Source organism: Podarcis vaucheri (genome assembly GCF_965113315.1).
Source record: "Podarcis vaucheri genome assembly, chromosome: 1".
NCBI classification, from domain to species: Eukaryota; Metazoa; Chordata; class Lepidosauria; order Squamata; family Lacertidae; genus Podarcis; species Podarcis vaucheri.
In genome coordinates, this window is record NC_138759.1 from 108,480,971 (window position 1) to 108,499,060 (window position 18,090).

At 43.3% G+C, this 18,090-nt stretch overlaps 1 protein-coding gene across 1 annotated transcript in view; it reads left to right on the forward strand.

Moving 5' to 3' along the window:
• The window catches only part of GALNT5 (polypeptide N-acetylgalactosaminyltransferase 5), a gene marked incomplete at its 3' end in the record, with an annotated part of 36,696 nt that extends 23,146 nt beyond the window's left edge, over positions 1-13,550 (forward strand). The window contains exons 6-10 of the mRNA XM_082197999.1: positions 348-465; positions 1,300-1,623; positions 4,425-4,505; positions 5,998-6,159; positions 13,410-13,550. Of these exons, the coding sequence (XP_082054125.1) occupies positions 348-465; positions 1,300-1,623; positions 4,425-4,505; positions 5,998-6,159; positions 13,410-13,550 (826 nt within the window). The remainder of the gene's footprint in view (positions 1-347; positions 466-1,299; positions 1,624-4,424; positions 4,506-5,997; positions 6,160-13,409) is intronic.
• Positions 13,551-18,090: the final 4,540 nt, after the last annotated feature.

The following is an 18,090-nucleotide window of genomic DNA, read 5'->3' on the forward strand; positions in this document are numbered from 1 at the left end:
AAACATGTTAAAACTACCACCTGTGCAAGGAACCTAATGCTATGTTTAGCTAGATGCAATTGCACCCAAACTGTGCATTTGCAAGGCAAGCCATCTACACCATATTCAAGACTTCCATCATATAACAAGATTATATTTTAGAGTTTATAAACAGTGGCAGAGCCTGCTGCTGAGTTTTTGTGGGTGGGGGCGAGCAGATCTAATTCATCCTGGAAGTCATAAAGGGAACTGTGATGTAAGCACATGGAGCATTGTTAAAATTCATGTGGTAGGTGCCCTTTAATTGCAAAATCTGTATTTTCTTTTAAAGCACAATGTATATTCCTAAATTATGTTTCAATTACCAGGTGTCCTGTGATGGCAGGTGGGTTATTTTCTATTGATAAGAAGTACTTTTTTGAACTTGGGACATATGATCCTGGCCTTGATGTTTGGGGAGGTGAAAACATGGAGATCTCATTCAAGGTATGTTGCATTAACTGTACAGTGTTCCTCCCACCCCAGTTGATTTGCATCACATTCATAATCATATTAATGGTCATATTACATCAGCAGTCCTGCATATATAGTGATTTCAGATGCTCCTTAGTAGAAATAAATGGTCAAAAATGACTGCATCAGGGCAAGCAGTATATTGTGTCTGTTATATTTACAAATTATTCCGTCACGTCCTCCCAGCAATCACATTTTAAACTTGAGGGTGCTTTGTTAGATTATGCACCTTTATCAAAATATAGCTTTCATGAAATAGATTAAAATAAAATCCTAGGCAAAAAGCACTAAATAATACAATGGCTCATGTCAGATACCACATATGAAACCATGGTTAAGGAACAGTCAACATGGTTAATGTTTTGCGTGAACTGATAGATCATGGGTTGTGATCCAGTGGCAGATCAGAATGGGAAATGGATTTGCAAACCATGATTTGTGCTATCTCTCATTGGTGTGACGTCTGAATTGACAAACCATTGTTAACAGCCATTGCTGTGCCTCTGAAGGCCATTGCAGCTGGAGACTGTAGTGCTGAGCAAATATAAAACAAAAACAGACCACAGGTTGCCTGTACATACAGAAGCTCCAACTGTGGTTTGGGATCTTAAGCCACATTTACTGTAAACTATGGTTAGGCATGCTGTCTGAACTGAGCTGGTGTGCTGTGGAATTCCCTTACATAATTATCAACAGCAAGTTGTGCTAAACCTTCCCTATCCAGGTGCACCCTAAGGCATATTACATGACAGAATCCATTGGCCAGTGGTTGCCTCATGAAGTGTTATCCTACCTCTTTTTCACCAGGTTTGGATGTGTGGAGGGGAAATAGAAATCACCCCATGCTCCAGAGTGGGCCACATTTTCAGGAACGACAACCCCTACTCCTTCCCTAAAGACCGCCTTACCACGGTGGAGCGGAATTTGGCCCGAGTTGCAGAGGTTTGGCTGGATGAATACAAAGATCTCTTCTATGGACATGGTTATCACCTCATCCAAAAGAACCTGGACGTCGGGGATTTGACTCAACAGAGAGAACTGAGGAAGAGGCTTCAGTGCAGAAACTTCAAATGGTACCTGGAGAACGTCTACCCTGATTTAGAAGCCCCCCTTGTTAAAGCTAGTGGGCTGGTATGTTCAATTTCCCAACTCCAATGTGCCCCTTGGGCTAATGTCAACTTGACACATCATCATCTTAAGACTTTATGTCTTTTGTGTGGTATTTGCCTGCAATGGATTTCGCCCAGTGTTTGGTAGCCCAGAGCTGAGGAACATCTGGCCCTCCAGATGTTGTTGGACTACAGCTGCATCATCCCTGACCATGGGCAACGTTGACTAAAGCTGGTGAGAGATGGAATCGAACAACATCTGGAGGACCAGAGGGGGATGGACTCATGTCCAAAGGATGAGTGGGAAATTAATGTGGGGGGAAAGATCCTGGTGGAGTTTGCATGTGTTGCAATATACTAAATGGGTTGATGTTTGGGGCCCAGACCCCACCTCTCTGCCTTGGGCTTGGTTTGTGAGCTGAAGCTACTCACTTATCTTAGAATTGTAGTGTTGGAAGGGATCCTGAGGATCATCTAGTCCAACTCCCCACAATGCAGGAATAAGCAGCTGCCCCATGCGGGGATCAAACCTGCAACCATGGCGTTCTCAGCACTACGCTCTAACCAACTGAGCTAAGGCATCTGGTCCAGAATTCTGCATTCGCTAGTGACCACCTAAATGCCTCTGAGAAGCTTTTGAGCAGGACATTGGACCTTGCTGTTTGTCCCCAGCACCTAGTTTTTCAGAGGCCTCTGAAGAGGAAGGTTCTATTCAGCTGTTGTAGCTGAGATGTAGCTGTGCCCATTTAAAGCACTGGAATCTGTCAGGGAGGAGGAGCTTTGGGTGAAGCCAAGGGAAGATGTCGGGAGCAGCCTAGTGTCGCTAGACCCTGCAGTAACGATTAGCAGCTGAAGAAGAGTTGTTGATATTTTAGATGTTTGCCCTAGAGTATTGGTGCTTAAAAGACCTTAGTTTGGTTTGTTTTTCTTCTTCTTCTTACATTCCTAACTCAAATCACCAAGGCTCAGCTTTCTCTCAGATCTCAGACTTCTTGCCTGCAGCCACTAGAGTGCAGTAGAATCCCATTTTCCTCCAGTTTCTGGAATAAAATTGGCATTTTGGTACCTTATCCCAAACCGAAAATTTTCTTCCGTAAAGCAGTGATACGGCATCCTGATGAACTTTCTGTGCCCACCATCCAATTTCAGTACTAATTTATAAGCTGTAATTAGGAGAGAAGAAGAAGAAGAAGAGTTTGGATTTGATATCCCGCCTTTCACTCCCTTTAAGGAGTCTCAAAGCGGCTAACATTCTCCTTTCCCTTCCTCCCCCACAACAAACACTCTGTGAGGTGAGTGGGGCTGAGAGACTTCAAAGAAGTGTGACTGGCCCAAGGTCACCCAGCAGCTGCATGTGGAGGAGCGGAGACGCGAACCCGGTCCCCCAGATTACAAGACTACCGCTCTTAACCACTACACCACACTGGCTCTCAGAGAGGGCATGAAAGTTGCATTGCTGGTGCTGATGGGAGTTGTAGCTTTATCGGGGTCAAAGATTCCCCATTCCTGCTTTGCACCTTATGCATATTTGCAGTGTTCCTTCTGCCCCTGTCGTGGGATGTCCCCTCCTTTCATTCCATGACAGCAGACACAGACCTGTGATGTTGCAGGAGCTTTTCTGTGCCTGGCAATCACAAGAACTCTGACCTTTCCTTGTTTCTACAGGGCTAATACAGGTGTATTTCTACAGGTGTGCGTAGAAAGTGAGAGAGTGCCATGCTCTATGCCATCATGGGCAGAAATGGGAACCTGTGGGCTCCCAGATGTTACTGCACTCTGAGCCCTAGGCATCATGACCCATGGTCAGGGATACTGGGAGCTGTAGTCCAGCAAATATCTGGAAGGCTGTAGTTTCCCCATCCCTGACCCTGGGCGAGAGAAGGTGTTGTGATGAGGGAGTTGGAAAGAGATCCTTGATAGGCCACTTAGTACACGGCCGTAAAAATTGCAAAATGCAATCAGTCACTCATCCCCCAAATCCATTAGCAAACGGAGATCTGGTGACAGCAGGAGGGCTTAGCCACTTATTTATATTTATTTTTTTGACCTTTGCATTAACAAATTACAGTGCACATCATTAACCCAGAAGATTTTTGTTTAAAACTGCAAATTAGCCTTGCTTAGGCAAGATAATCTCAAGATGGAAGATTGCTATTACGATGGGTTGGGCAACCCAATTGACTGCATAAGGTCAGCTGTGGAGAATTGCTCTTTTTACCTGTCCCTGACCTAGGTTTGCTGATAGGGGGCTGCAGCAAATAGAGATAAGTCATCGTTGCTCCCTCCAGCCTGAAAACAAACCTGAATTACAGCATTTGAATCAGTAGAATGAAAGTTTTCATACTTCCAAAACAGAAAAAAAGGGTTGATTTTAGGGCTGTCCACAAACACAAGAATTTGAAACTGCTTAGAATCAATTTGCATGTCACCTAAACTTTTTAATGAGATAAAAAAAGACAGCTAACAATTTAATAAACAAGCGCTGCCAAGTTGTTAAAAAGTAAAGGCCATCTTTTAAATTTTCTTTTTCTTTCCTTGTTAGTTGTCACACACCTGTCAAAATAGCGTCAGATGCTCAGGCCAACTAATTAAAAGTGAGCCCAATCTGATTGATCACCTTCAGTTACTATGTTTCAACTTACGAAATACCCATCAAATGTCAGAAATGGGGTAGAGGAGCTCTAGTGGCTATTGCCCACCTCTAGACATTGAATTGGGTTTTTTTTAATAAAAAAAATTGCTACATTTCTTCTTCAGGGTCTTTACGCCCACTTTGACATCACATTTCTAACCTTTTGCTTCAATTTGGTTGCTTTATTTTAGATCATTAACATAGCACTGGCTAAATGCGTCACTGTGAATACATCTAGCCTGGTCTTTGAAACATGTGACGTTAATAACAAGGTAAGACTGTTTATTGCCTTCCTGTTGCATTTTTTCATATTGGAGGCCCAATATGGTTGCTTTGCTTTAATGCCCTTTTTGAAATTTCAACTTGGGAGGCTAATACTGGGCACAGTCTTCGTGCTGGGTTCACAGCTAGGCTTCCCTCACTATCGGGAGATGCAAGAAGGCCCTTTATACTTGCCCAGAGGCACAGATGACGGAGTGGGATCTGTAGCCCGGTCTCCAGTGAAGTCACAAACCAGTGGCACTGGCGAGTGGCACATAAGTGGCCTCTGGAAGCCAGATTATTCCCACTCCATTTCCTGCAGCTTCCAGGAAGTATAAAAGATATGTAATATTTTCATGGGGTTAGTTACTACTTTTTGCACTAATGGGTTGTTCCAAACAATCCAGTTCCTTTTCCCGTTCACACCACTGCGAAGTGCCACGGGTGAGACGCGTTTTTCACCCACCATACCAAAGGCTGGCTTTCATGCCTTTTATACCCATAAATACAGGTAACAACAATATCAAACTGCAGTATTAAAAATTAGTTGAAACCGCAGTCTGATGTTTCTCCCAGGATCATAGAGAACAGTCTCAGCAGTTCTACCCACTTCACAGGTTGCCTTTAGGTCAGTGTTAGAAGATATATAAGCCAGGCAGCAAAATAACTCCATAAACCAGGGTTACCATCACCAAAACGGAACGCCTAGTTGCCATTTTTGGGCAAGTCGTGTTTTTCAATATGACTTTTTGGTTCGTGAAAGTCATTCTGACTGTGCAGATAAAATATAATGGATAGGATTCTGCAGGATGTGTTCCAAGTGTGTGGAAACCATTCAGATCCAAGGATCCCCAGGCATGCACCTTCAGTTGGCGGAAACATCAGGCACTATCCTGCTTCCCAGGCATCTTCACTTAGTTGCAAGTGGCCAGTAGCCTGGCGCATGGTGAATTTCGAAAGCTGCTTTAGATCACCTGCATTTTGCATACTGAGGGATTCAACTGCCTACTGGAAAGGCTAATTTTAGTCATTTATTTTTTAAAAAATACTTGTATACTAGCCTCTCACAAAACATCAGGAAGGTGTACAGCAATGTAAAAAAAAAACCTATGTAAAATAAAAGCACTACAGAACAATCATTAAAATGACTGGCTACTGAATAAAATATTACTATTACTAAAATTTATTTATCAAATCGCCTTCCAAACTGGGTGATCTACATGTAAAATAATTTAAAACAGTTTAAAACACACACAAAAAACCAAATACGTTTAAAATAAGTTTAAAGTCCTAACAAGTGGACACCCATTTATCCATCTGAGAATGTCTGTTTGAACAAAAAGGTCTTCAACTGTTTCTGGAAAGTGCAGATATTGGATGCCTGTTGTGTAGGCCTGTTGGCATAAAAATGTCTTCCGAGCGGCACCTGAAAGCAGGGTTGAAATTGAGTGTGATAACCAACCACCGAAATTTAGCCTGCTACTGATTCTTTCCCATGCGCAGAACCAGAAGTTCAACTATACTTGGCTGAGATTGATCCAGCACGGAGACTCCTGTGTAGCAGTGACTGATGCGGAAGGGACACTGGGCCTGCACCCTTGCGATAAACGAAACAATAGCCTGAAATGGTTGCATAAATCACTGGTGGCTTTTCATCCAGAACTCGTAAGTGCAGCATTTGCAAAGGGCTCCTCCTCCTCCCTCCCAGCCCCCTTCGCTGTGGCCAAACTGGAACCGGTGCAAAACAAAGGGAGCCTTTTCTCTCATTTCCATTTGTATGGGGGCATGTGAGAGGCATTTGTCATTCAAGTAGAGAAAGGGTTTGTGCAGGCGTTAACTTTTAGCTATATTTGATGAATCGAAGGGCATTTAAAAAAATTATTTCCATATGTGTATCCTGCCCTTCCTCCAACGGGTTCGGGGTGGTGCACATAGTTCCGTTTTATCAACCCATTCTCTCCTCACAACAGCCCTGTGAGGTAGGTTAGGCTGAGAGATGATGGTTTGAGTGAGTGAGCGTTCTGGCTGAACATGGGTTTCTCTGGTCCTTAGCCCAACACGCTTAAGACCTTTTGGCTGTCAAGAGCCGCAGTCCACCAGGGTCAATCAACCGTGGCACACTGTGGCAGTGGGAAAGACGGAAGCCAAAAGTGGACAGGACACGTCCTTTCCCCCCACCCTTGTTTTACACCAATTCTCTCCTTCCTCTACACCTAGTAGCCTGGTACAGGCAGGGGTGTAGATTGCTTTTGTCAGTTGTCCAGATTTGCCACTTGCAGAAGGCTTTCCTCCTCTCCTTTGATCACTCCATTCATTTCAGCTCTCTCCCCCCCCCCTGCAATTACCCCTCTGGACTCCCCCCACCTATATGAAATTAAGTTGAGGGCTGCATATGGCCCTCAGGTTGCTCACCTGTGCTCCAGCAAGCTTACATACTTCCAGGCCGTACAAACAAATCAATGTAGACAGGGTCGCGGGTGGCGCTGTGGCCTAAACCACTGAGCCTGTTGGACTTGCCGATCAGAAGGTTGGCGGTTCGAATCCCCACGACGGGGTGACCTCCCGTTCCTCTGTCCCAGCTCCTGCCAACCTAGCAGTTCGAAAGCACGCCAGTGCAAGTAGATAAATAGGTACCACTGCGGCAGGAAGTTAAACAGCGTCTCTGTGCACTCTGGTTTCCGTCACAGTGGCCAGACGTGGCCTGGAAAGCTGTCTGTGAACAAGAGCTAGCTCCCTCGGCCTGAAAGCAAAATGAGCGCCGTACCACATAGTCACCTTTGACTGGACTTAACCGTCCAGGGGTCCTTTACCTTTATATGTGTGTGTTGTTTGTGAGTGTGTGAAAGAGAGAGAGAGAGAGAGAGAGAGAGAGAGAGAGAGAGAGAACGAACAGAAGGAATCATTGGAACTTTTCCAAGCAGGTACGTTTCTTAAGCCCCAAGTCCTGTTTCTCCACTGAGACATACGTGCAGGCCAATGAATTTGTGGGATTTCTCCAAAAGCCTCCTTGGGTCGCAAAATCAGCACACGTCTTGAGGCAAAGGTCTGAAACCAGGTGGCTGTAAAAATAGCAGGTTGGATTCAGACTATAAGTGAGTCGTGCTGGAGTCCCATTGAAGTGACTAACTTAAGTCATGTTGATCTCAATGGGTGGGATTCAGTATCTCCCCCTGTGTTTTGTTGTGTGTCCACAACCCACCACCCTGCAATCCAGTTCTATCAGCAGAGCCCTTGTTTCAACACTGGCAATGGAACAACATCCTCTGCTGCAGGTGAGGCAGCTGGGTAGTTTAGAAGTTAGAGAATAGGCTAGTTTAAGGGACTCAAGCAAATGGTTGGGGGACTGCCCCCTCCCCACCCCACCTGCCACCTGAGGCAATTACCTCACACTGCCCTGGGTGCTGGGGTAGTTTTCTATTTTAAGACCTCAACTTTGCCTTACTAAGTACTGTGATTTCAGTTTCTCACAGATCTTCCTTCCAGGGTGTCATCCATACATCATAGAAACACTTTGCAGTGATAAAGAATAGATTTTCTACACTGTCCTGGTGCAAAAATCAATCTAATGACTGTATTTAAAACACGAACACCAAAATCGTTTGCAGCCTCCTCAGCTATAGCTTCTAGAAATAATTCTAAAGGCTTAAAAAAAAGGACCAAGGTAAATTAAAATGATTTTCCCTAACTGAAAGAAGATGATTTTTAGCAAGTCCTTTCAAGACTTTTGGGTGGGGGCTGTTGAAAGGGAAGAATAGCAATTATAGGAGCTGATCGATAATCTTGTACAAGATCCTGACATTGTGACTCTTTCCATCTGTTCCTCCTTTGCCAATCTTGGTTCAAAACCTCCTAAAAAGTGAAAATACTCCCTTTTTTAGGCTAAGACATGAAAAAGCATATGAAAAATGACCAGCCATTTAAGTTACCAGAAAGCTTGTCAGGTAGCACTGACATTCTTTGATCTACCTCTGAACTCTGGGCCTTAAAACAGATTGGACCTTCCACAATATAGAAAGTCGTGTTCTCCTCCTCCTCCTCCTCCTCCTCCTTCTTCTTCTTCCTTAATTGTAATACCCAGTTCAGCACAATTGCATACGGGCAATTGCACCTGTACAAAAGTAAGCCAGCAGCAAGTTTGAGCCATACAATTTTATCCGCCAAGGTAAAAGATCAGATTAGTTTTTTAATGAAAGCTTTGGAGGGAAGGCTGGCACTGTGGGAGCCTAAAGTTATTGCCGTCACTTGAAACCAAAAGATGGATTTATTTTCTACAAAGCTAAGGGCTGTCCTCTGCAGGCTCGTCTTGTACCGCCACTGTTCAGAATGAATAAAAATCGGCCAGAGCACAGCCTGTTCTTTGGGGGTAATCAGGAAGCAAACCTGTACCTTTTGGAAGCTTTTGGTGTTCTCATTTGTACATTTCAGCTTACGTTGGAGTACAAAGAGGGGGATTTGAGCATACAGCTCCTATGTTCATCAGTTCTGCCACAGGTACTCTGCAGTTGTACATGCATAGGCACCCCCAGGTGATCAGGACTCCCGATTGTACAGGGCTACTTACTGCATGACATTTCTATATGCACACAGCTGTATGTGCATGGGTGCTCTTTTTCAGAAGTCCTGTGCAATGCATGAATGTCATGGGTGGAGCCAGTGCGGCGCAGTGATGTTCGCCCAGATCTGGCAGCTGAATATATATACACATGGAGCAATGCATGGAGTTTATTGATTGATTTATAGCCTATCTTCTCCTCCCAAGGAACTCCCAAGGCTGCATACATAGAATAATGGAATCGCAGAGGTGAGAGGGACCCCGAGGGGTCATCTCGTCCAACCCCCTGCAATGCACGTATCTCAACCAAAGTATCCATAACTGGTGGCCACCCAATCTCTGCTTAAAAACCTCCAGTGAAGGAGGTTGGACCCTCCAAGGATTCTCCCCTCCTCTTGTAATCTCCACAACAACCCTGTGACGTAGCTTAGGCTAAGAGGCAATGCCTGGGTCATGGTCACCCAGTGAACCTCATTTGAACCCTGGTCTTCCTTCCAGGTCCTAGCTCGACACTCCAACCACTAAGCCGCACTTGCATGAGGGTCCATGAACTGGGTTTTTAAAATTGCCACCACTATCATCACATTCATAGTAATAGTAATAATTCATTATTTATACCCCGCCCATCTGGCTGGGTTTCTCTAGCCGCACTGGGCGGCTCCCAACAGAATAGTAAAAATAGAATCAAACAGTTAAAACTTCCCTAAACATTACCGCCCATGCAATCCGCATGGGCATCCTTGTGTGAAATGAATGGAGGCTGTTCAAGAGCACTGGTGGAACTGCTCAAATTGATTTCATTGGAACACAACAACTTCACAGTGGATGGTGCTTTGTGGTCCTAGGCTTCCAAAACAGCAGGCAATGCAACAGAGCTGAGTTGAAGATGGCAAATCTAAATGCAGGTGTGAAAACTAAGAACCAGAGCCACTTGATGCACTTTTTTTTTTAACCCTTCCACTCTCAAAAACCAGGAATTGGCTTTTGGTGGCCTGCATACGGTCACATCCCAGTGTGCATTTGTTGGCACAACTACAGCGCTATTCCTAAAGGATATATTAGCCTCGAGTTTTCCTTAAATGGGTTGTTCCTTAATGCTTTGTACAGTGGTACCTCAGGTTAAGAACTTAATTCGTTCTGGAGGTCCATTCTTAACCTGAAGCACCACTTTAGCTAATGGGGCCTCCCGCTGCCACTGTGCCACCGCCGCACAATTTCTGTTTTTATCCTGAAGCAAAGTTCTTAACCTGAGGTACTATTTCCTGGGTTAGCGGAGTCTGTAACCTGAATCGTCTGTAACCCGAGGTACCACTGTATTTACTTAAGTACAGTAGTGAAGTGAATAGAACCTGTAGACATTTTGGAATCTATAGAGGGCGTTTTCCAGAAGACAAACAACGGTCTTTTGAGAGAGCAGATCCAAAGATTGAAATGATGGGAATTTTTCCTGGGTTTCTACCAAATGTCAGCTCTTCAAGAATATTCCGTCATCGCTAAGACAGCTATGTACTGAAGATGGCATATTGACATAATCTCATTTCCCCCCCCCCATCAACCATATTCATGACTAGATAGAAATCAAATAGAAAAGAACTTTCCCAGCTAAAAACGTATTGTGGAGTGTGTCCATTGTACTATAGGCTTTCCCTCCCCTAAAAGAGCCTTTGTCATTAATTCGTTAACAAGATTACCATTTTATGATTTGTTACTCTGCACTAAGGTAGCAAAAGGAAACGGCTCTGGACAAATCCACAGAGCAGTTTACTTTGCTTTTTGATCAGTGTAGTGCTTGCTGTCTCTGCTTTCAGATAATGGCTGTAGCTTCCTCTGTACTAAAACACAGAACTCCATGGGCACAAACTCCTATCCTGTGGACTCCACCCACAGCAGCTTCTCATGACGGGCTTTATTAAACCAAAAAGGCTAATTGGACAGCGTCTGAAGGATTTAGAGCAACAGAACAATCTGGCCATTATAAAGAAATTCTGTCCTTGGTATGCCTCCCCCCCCCCCTTCTCAGTTTGATTCCCTGGCACCATATTTGTATAAATTAACTATCCCAAAATACAGATGTGCCTTCACACTGGCCAGATTGGATGTGATGCCCTCTGCTGTACTTGAGGGCAGATACCAAAAGATTCCAACTGAGAAACGACTCTGCCCCTGTGGAGATGGTAATCTGGAAACAGTGGCTCATGTTCTCCTGTCCTGTCCCCTTTATAAAGATCGAGATCATTACCCCACTCTTACTTACCATCCCAAGCTGCCCATTTGAGGCCACATTGTTCTTTCTTTAACAGATCAAAATGATCAGGCAACAGCAAAGGTTGCTAGGTTTATCAAGGGTGCAATGAGATTAAGGGCCACTATCTGAACGATAGTCTTGGACATTTGATTGCCCTTTTTACCCATTGCTGTCTTTTTTATTAATATATATTTTATTTGTATATATTGCTTGTTTTATGTTGCTATGGCCATTGGCTAATGCGAATAAAGTTTATCTACTACTCCATGGGCACAAGTAGGATGAAACTTTAACATGAATCTACTGTGATGCACACTTACTGAAACAATACGTAAACCAAAACGCAACTATCCTTTGAAATTTGCACTTCTCTGAATTGTGCAATGTAGTTCTCCAACAGCAACAGAAAATGTGCACAAAGATGCATACGTTAGGGTAAAGTGCTTAAAAATGCAGGTATTAGTGAAAATAACATTAAAATGCATTATATTAGCAAAAATTACAAAAAAATGTGTATTGAGCAAAATTATATACAAATATGTGTCTGTTATGAGAAATGTGAACAAAAACGCTGGCATATTTTTGTGAGCGCTTTAAAAAACCTCAAACTGATGCAGAAATGTGGGTAACTGAACTTAAGGATGGGAAAACAAGAAACCCAAATTGACAAATTTGTCCCTGGTTGCAGGCAGAATAAACCATGAAAGTTATGCCTAACAAGGAACGAACAGCTCTTGCTGACTTGTGTATTCTGCATTTTGCCAGTCATGCATAGTTTAAAGACACATGATGCAACATCAGTAAGTTAAAAAAATTCCCTGCCCTTTGCAAGGAGCAGCCAGTGGAGTAGATCAGAGGTAGAGAAAACACTGAGCGCAATTGCATTATAAAGCCAACATGTGTTGACCAATCCTGGAGTACTGTACTGGCTGATACCTGGACATGTGAACTGACTCATTGATGAATGTTTTACCTGAAGAGTTCTGTCTCTGATGTCAGATATACAGTGGCTGATTCACACATGAAAATCCATCATCAGATATTGCAGTCGTCACATGATAAATATGCATGTGTAAACCAAAGGCTATGATACTGGGCATACTACTGTCGTCTAAGAAAAAGAGTAAATTTTGTGAATGTCTGAAAACTCACAGACACACCACTAACAACATTCACATTTAACTGTCTGGAAAATCGGCAAATGCCTGTTGTCTAATTTTTAGGCAATCCTAAAATTCAGCTAGCATTTTCAGCGTTGTGAACATCAACATTCACCAGATTGTGAACAATCGCTATAGCATATATGTGTCAAGATAATAGTATTTCCACTGCCTACCCCCCCCCAACAATACATTTTCATTTTTTACGATTTTCTCTTTCAGTCAAATGATGCTTCAAAATATTAACCTGCATTTCTCAAAAGTAAGCCTAGAGCAGCCTTCAGTATAATGGTACTCTGCCTCATGAAAGATAGCTAAATGCAAAATAACCAGAATAAGGTTCCCCGCTCATTCAAAACTTCTCACGATTTCATAATCCAATTCTGTATCCCAGCCCTTTGGATTTAATTAACAAATTACCCAATCCACTTCCCATCATGGTATGTGTCTGTCTACTTCATCAGCTGAGACATAATGCGATATGAAAGGCAGGATCTCCTGCCATAAGTCATCCTATATTGCAAATGCCATCTGGGATGATTTCCTTTGCAGGGTAATTGTCATTCAAGCAGCAAGAGTTCTGCGCGTTGCATTTTCAAAGAACTGGAAAGCCATGTGGCACAGAGGGTGCAGCCAAGTTGCGGTTTGAGAACAGGTGGAAATATTGAGCACTGTCCAACATCCCCATTCAGCTTATAAATGCATACCAGCCTCCGCCAACCTGGTGTCTTCCAGATGGTATCAGCCAACGGTTGGTTGTTGAAGGATCAATAATACATATTGAGCAGAAGCAGCTAGGGAGGTCCTTCCCTAGTCCCATGTAAAAATAAAATAAAATAAATAAACCTTTATTGTCACGACACCACCTGTGTGCAGTGAAATTAAATTAAATAGCAGTTTATCAGTTTGCTACTTGCAGCCCATTGCCCATGCCTTCTCTCTCTCCCTCTCTTTCCAGATGGATCACATTGTCTTAGAGCACCTTCCTCGGGCCACGTGTTTGGAAGTGGATCGGTCTCAGAAAGCCCTGAGGGCCGGCGTTTGTTCCTCCTCCAATCTTTATCAGAAGTGGCAGTTTGGAAATTATTATGCTGCCTGAAGAGGAAGACGAGCAAACCGGACAGAAGAGTCGCTTTGTAATCCGATGAATTTGAAAGCGGCAGCTGTGGAAGTACCGATAGCCACGAGCAATAAACTCCGATCTCCCTCCCAAACCGCAGTCGGAACCCGGCACTTTGGAAGAAGCATATGGCCAGATCAGAAGATGGAGCGAGAGCGCAGCTGGTTTGATGCGGCTTAATGACACACGGCCGGCACATTGGCAGGGGAGGAAAAAATCACCAAAGTTCTTCCTGCCTTAGAAGGTTTACCTGCTTGGCACTGTTACATTTCTGGTTTGGGTTTTTTGTTTTTACAGGAGCATTACGGAGATTCCACTTCACAAGTTTCGCTCTTCTCCCTATTTCAAAAAAATGCCGATCTTTTGGAAACCTTGAGAATCAAATATCTCAAATCTGCATCCCAAAACGTGTGGCCTGTGAGTATAGAAGTTGACAGCTGTCCGATTTGATTGGTAGTGGCTGCCAGGTGAATGGCCAGGGTGCACTTTGAGGTCGTGGCAAAAGTATGACTTTATTATGTGTGTGGAGGTGATAGGAGTTTGAAAACGTCTTACGGGGCAAGCCCTCTTGCTGTCACTTCCAAGAAGCTTTGGGGACAAACTCAGGCGAAAACAGTCCAGATTGGAGAGATCAGACGCACAGTCTATAAGCTCTAAGTAGCACAGTCCAGCAACAGATTCAGCGTATGTGCACAGTAGGGATTTTCAGGTGCCTTCCTTTTTATACATCTTGTCTATGTGCATGGGGGAAAGTGCGACCCTCACCAGCAAGCCAATGCGCTCAAGTGATACATTTCATAAACAAATTCCCAACATCCATGTACTCAGAGGGATGCCTGAAAAAGAGTTCCCATGTGTCCATAGGTGATCAAGGTAATTGGGAACCTTCTGATCCGAGGAGCTGTCTTGTGTATGCGCCCCTTCAGAGAAATTCCACTGAACATGGGAATGTCAGCAATTAGACCAGTGGGTGATGGCCCTGCATCTCCCTCCTCATGTAGGCTATCTTGGGTATTGTTAAGTCACTTCTGTAACTTTGCAGGCCTGAGCCCTCAAACCATTTATTTCAGAGCAGTGCCCTCTGAGCAACTTCAAAGATAACTTGCTGAAGGACCACATAAACTTCAGACAGCCATAGTCTTCAGGCGGAGGGGCTTCTCTGGAGTAAGGAGCATCCTTTGCCTCGGAGCATTGCCCTGAAGCTATACCTCACAATACAAGCTTCGATGACAGCCGAGCTTTCATCATCCGTGATGTTTACAGCCTTTTACAAGTCTGTTTTATGTCCAAGAGAGCCTCTGTATAATGTGGCCGCGACATTGCATATCAGCACTGACAATGTTTGGCAAGCTGAACCTGCCAAAATATTGATTTGCCTAACAGACTTCACAGTCAGCTTCATTCCCAACTGTCTTTTTGAGTCTCTCCACCCCCCAGCACCCTCCAGTATTGTTGTCCCGTAGTTGCCATCAGAAAAATTACACAGATGTTGTCTGAACACTCATGTTTTATCAAGAGCATGAATTTCATTGCATTCTGTGCGCTGACATTCCATCATTTGTCATTTAGCAGGCACGGAGTGGCCATATGTCACAGTCACATTGGATTTCCCCTCGTGCCATTTGCAAAACGTTCGCGTCCACCCTGGCCTTGCTTATTCTTTAAAAAAGCATATTGGGTGAACCTTGTGGACTCTTGACACACACAAAAATCTACAACATAGAGTACTGGGAAACACTGCCCAAGTAGGCTTTTCTTGCAGGAACAGCAACCACGCCAAGCTATATATTTAAAAATCATAATTATATTTTGAGCAAGATGAGAGCTCCTGGAACCCAAAACCTAAGAACATGTTCCCAAGGCATTCCTCCATCCTGATATCCCCAGACAGAAAACCACTGCAACTTCCAAAGATGCAGATGGTTTCAACGATGCAGATGGAAATGACTTCAAATAAAGAGCGCCCGCCATTTACATTGGACCCAATTTCGTGGCTAGAACAACTCTTTTACAGGTAGGCTTCTGCCGTCGCCTGTTTTGCTTGGTTCTGGAAGGTGGGAAAGACACTCCACTATAGATTTTCAGACCTTTTTAAAAAAAATAAAAATGCTGTATTTGCAAGCAATAACATGGGTGCAAAAAGCTAGGAACCCAATACTCGCTGGCTGCTAGATTGCAGAAGAAGGCAGGAAGCGTATGGTGGGGAGGGGTTTTGACACAGGAATAGTATGGGGGGGGGATAAGTGAAATGTCCTGCTGTGTAATACTTGTCTGTCCATACTACCACCATCAACCCAGTATCTGGGCTAGGACTGCCGGCTTTAATAATACACTCTGAAGAGGTGATTAGTGCTTGATCATCAGCTCATTCTGCTGCACACCCACCCTCAATCCAGTCTGAATCCCCACTGAAATTTCGATGCAATTGCTCCTGTTCCAGTAGAACTTAAGCACGGCTAATTTTTCTCTGGACTGGGCCGCGTTTACCACCCCATTGCCAAGAGTCACATGTGCAGCGCAGTACAGCATCCACCCATTTGTGGTTTTTTTCAGAAAAGGAGCATGCCAAAGCTTCTTCCATGCACCACTTTCCCAGTAGCTCGGTGTGTGTGTGAAGCGATCTTGAGATGAAAGAGCCCCATTTTCTTAAGATGAGGATAGTACTTAGCTGAACTAAGATGGTAATGAGCAGGGCAAGGCAGCATAGCTGTGCTCCTCTTTCCTCTCCGCCTACATGACCTTCAAGGAAATTACTACCTAACCACTTAAGGAAACTTGAACATTACTCTTACGTTGCTGGAGCGGCACAAGGAGGTGCATTAGTGACCAAAATCTGACCCTACCAGTCATTTTAGCATTTTATATACTGTCATAAATTTGATCCAGATGTAATTTAATGATGGGTCCTGTATATGTTTCATTCTCAAAGTTAAATTTAATTTGCTTGATTTTGTTATTGGGGGTTGGGAGGAAGGAACCTGAATTTGCATCCAATGAAAAAAAAAGCCTTGTGCAATGACTTTGAATGCACTTGTCCACTGTGAATTTTAACTATTTGCTATGCAATGTATATATCTCAGAGATGAACTCACATTGATAAATGAACTAAAAGAGTGATGACTTAATTCTTTTTTTAATTAAAAAAAAGCTGTATATTTTAAAAATGTGAGCTGATGTCTTTTATATAATTTGTGGGTTTTAAAATATATATGTAATTAGTTCCTTCCTGTCTGGCGTTCGTATTGTACCCTTATCTGTAGGTAGCAGTAATGCGCTCACCTGGTGGTTTATTTGTTTGTTTTTTAAACATAGCTTTTATGCATTTCAAACAAAAAATGTTATTTACAAATGGGAAATTCTTATTAAAAATCTGACATAATTTTTTACAAACATTGTCTCACGGCATCTGTCAACAGTTTTCCTTTAATAGCAGTGGAATCTGCATAAGCCTGGAATCTGCTCAGGTAAGCCCAATACAGAAAGCCCATTTTTTAACTTTTGAATTACAGTGGTACCTCAGGTTACATGCGCTTCAGGTTACAGACTCCGCTAACCCAGAAATAGTGCCTCAGGTTAAGAACTTTGCTTCAGGATCAGAACAGAAATCGCGTGGCGGCGGCGCAGCAGCAGCAGGAGGCCCCATTAGCTAAAGTGGTGCTTCAGGTTAAGAACAGTTTCAGGTTAAGAACGGACCATCAGAATGAATTAAGTACATAACCAGAGCCATGCACACATAAAAACCCTCTGCACTGAGAACATTCTTGGCAACCCTGACCATCACATTGCTACCCATAAGAACTACAACCTTGTCCAGATTGCCCAGATGGCAGTTGCCACTATGTTTGTGTTTGCGTATGTTTCTCTCAAGGAGGTTCCTATGTCTTAATAACTGCATGACAGGCATAAATTCAACAGGTCCAGCTTTCCTATGTAAGAGCAAAATCTGCAAATTCACTTATGGGGGGAGGGGGTTTCAAACTAAACAATTATTTTTTAAAAAAAAAATTATCAGGAAAATTTCATGAGCTATGCTTTAATTTTCTCTCACATATTTAACCCAAAGAGGGTTTTGTAAAAATAAAAATGTGATCCCCCTCCCCTATTTCTAGTTAAATCAGAATTACACACATCGTTGTTCACTCTACAATCCCAGAAGGAATTAGGTTTTGAATATGAAATGTCCAGGATTTGTCTTTTATCTTCTGGGAGGGCGTTCATAACAAAAACCATGCTACTATAACTTGGGAAGAGGAGACATCCTTTGAATGTACACAGACCAGAGGGCAAATAAACAACTTCCATTGGAACAATGAGGTTAGTGTTTGGTTTGTACAATGCAGAACTGTCTTTCCCCCTCCCAGTTAGAAAATAAAGAATGGCCTTGTACGATGAACAACAAAAAATCTCAAACAATATTTGATCCTGCCAGAAATGCGAAACATCAAAGAACTCTTTAGTACTGCAGTAACATAAGCTCCCAGTTCCAGACCCTCGCAGATTTCACTGCAACCCAGGCTTC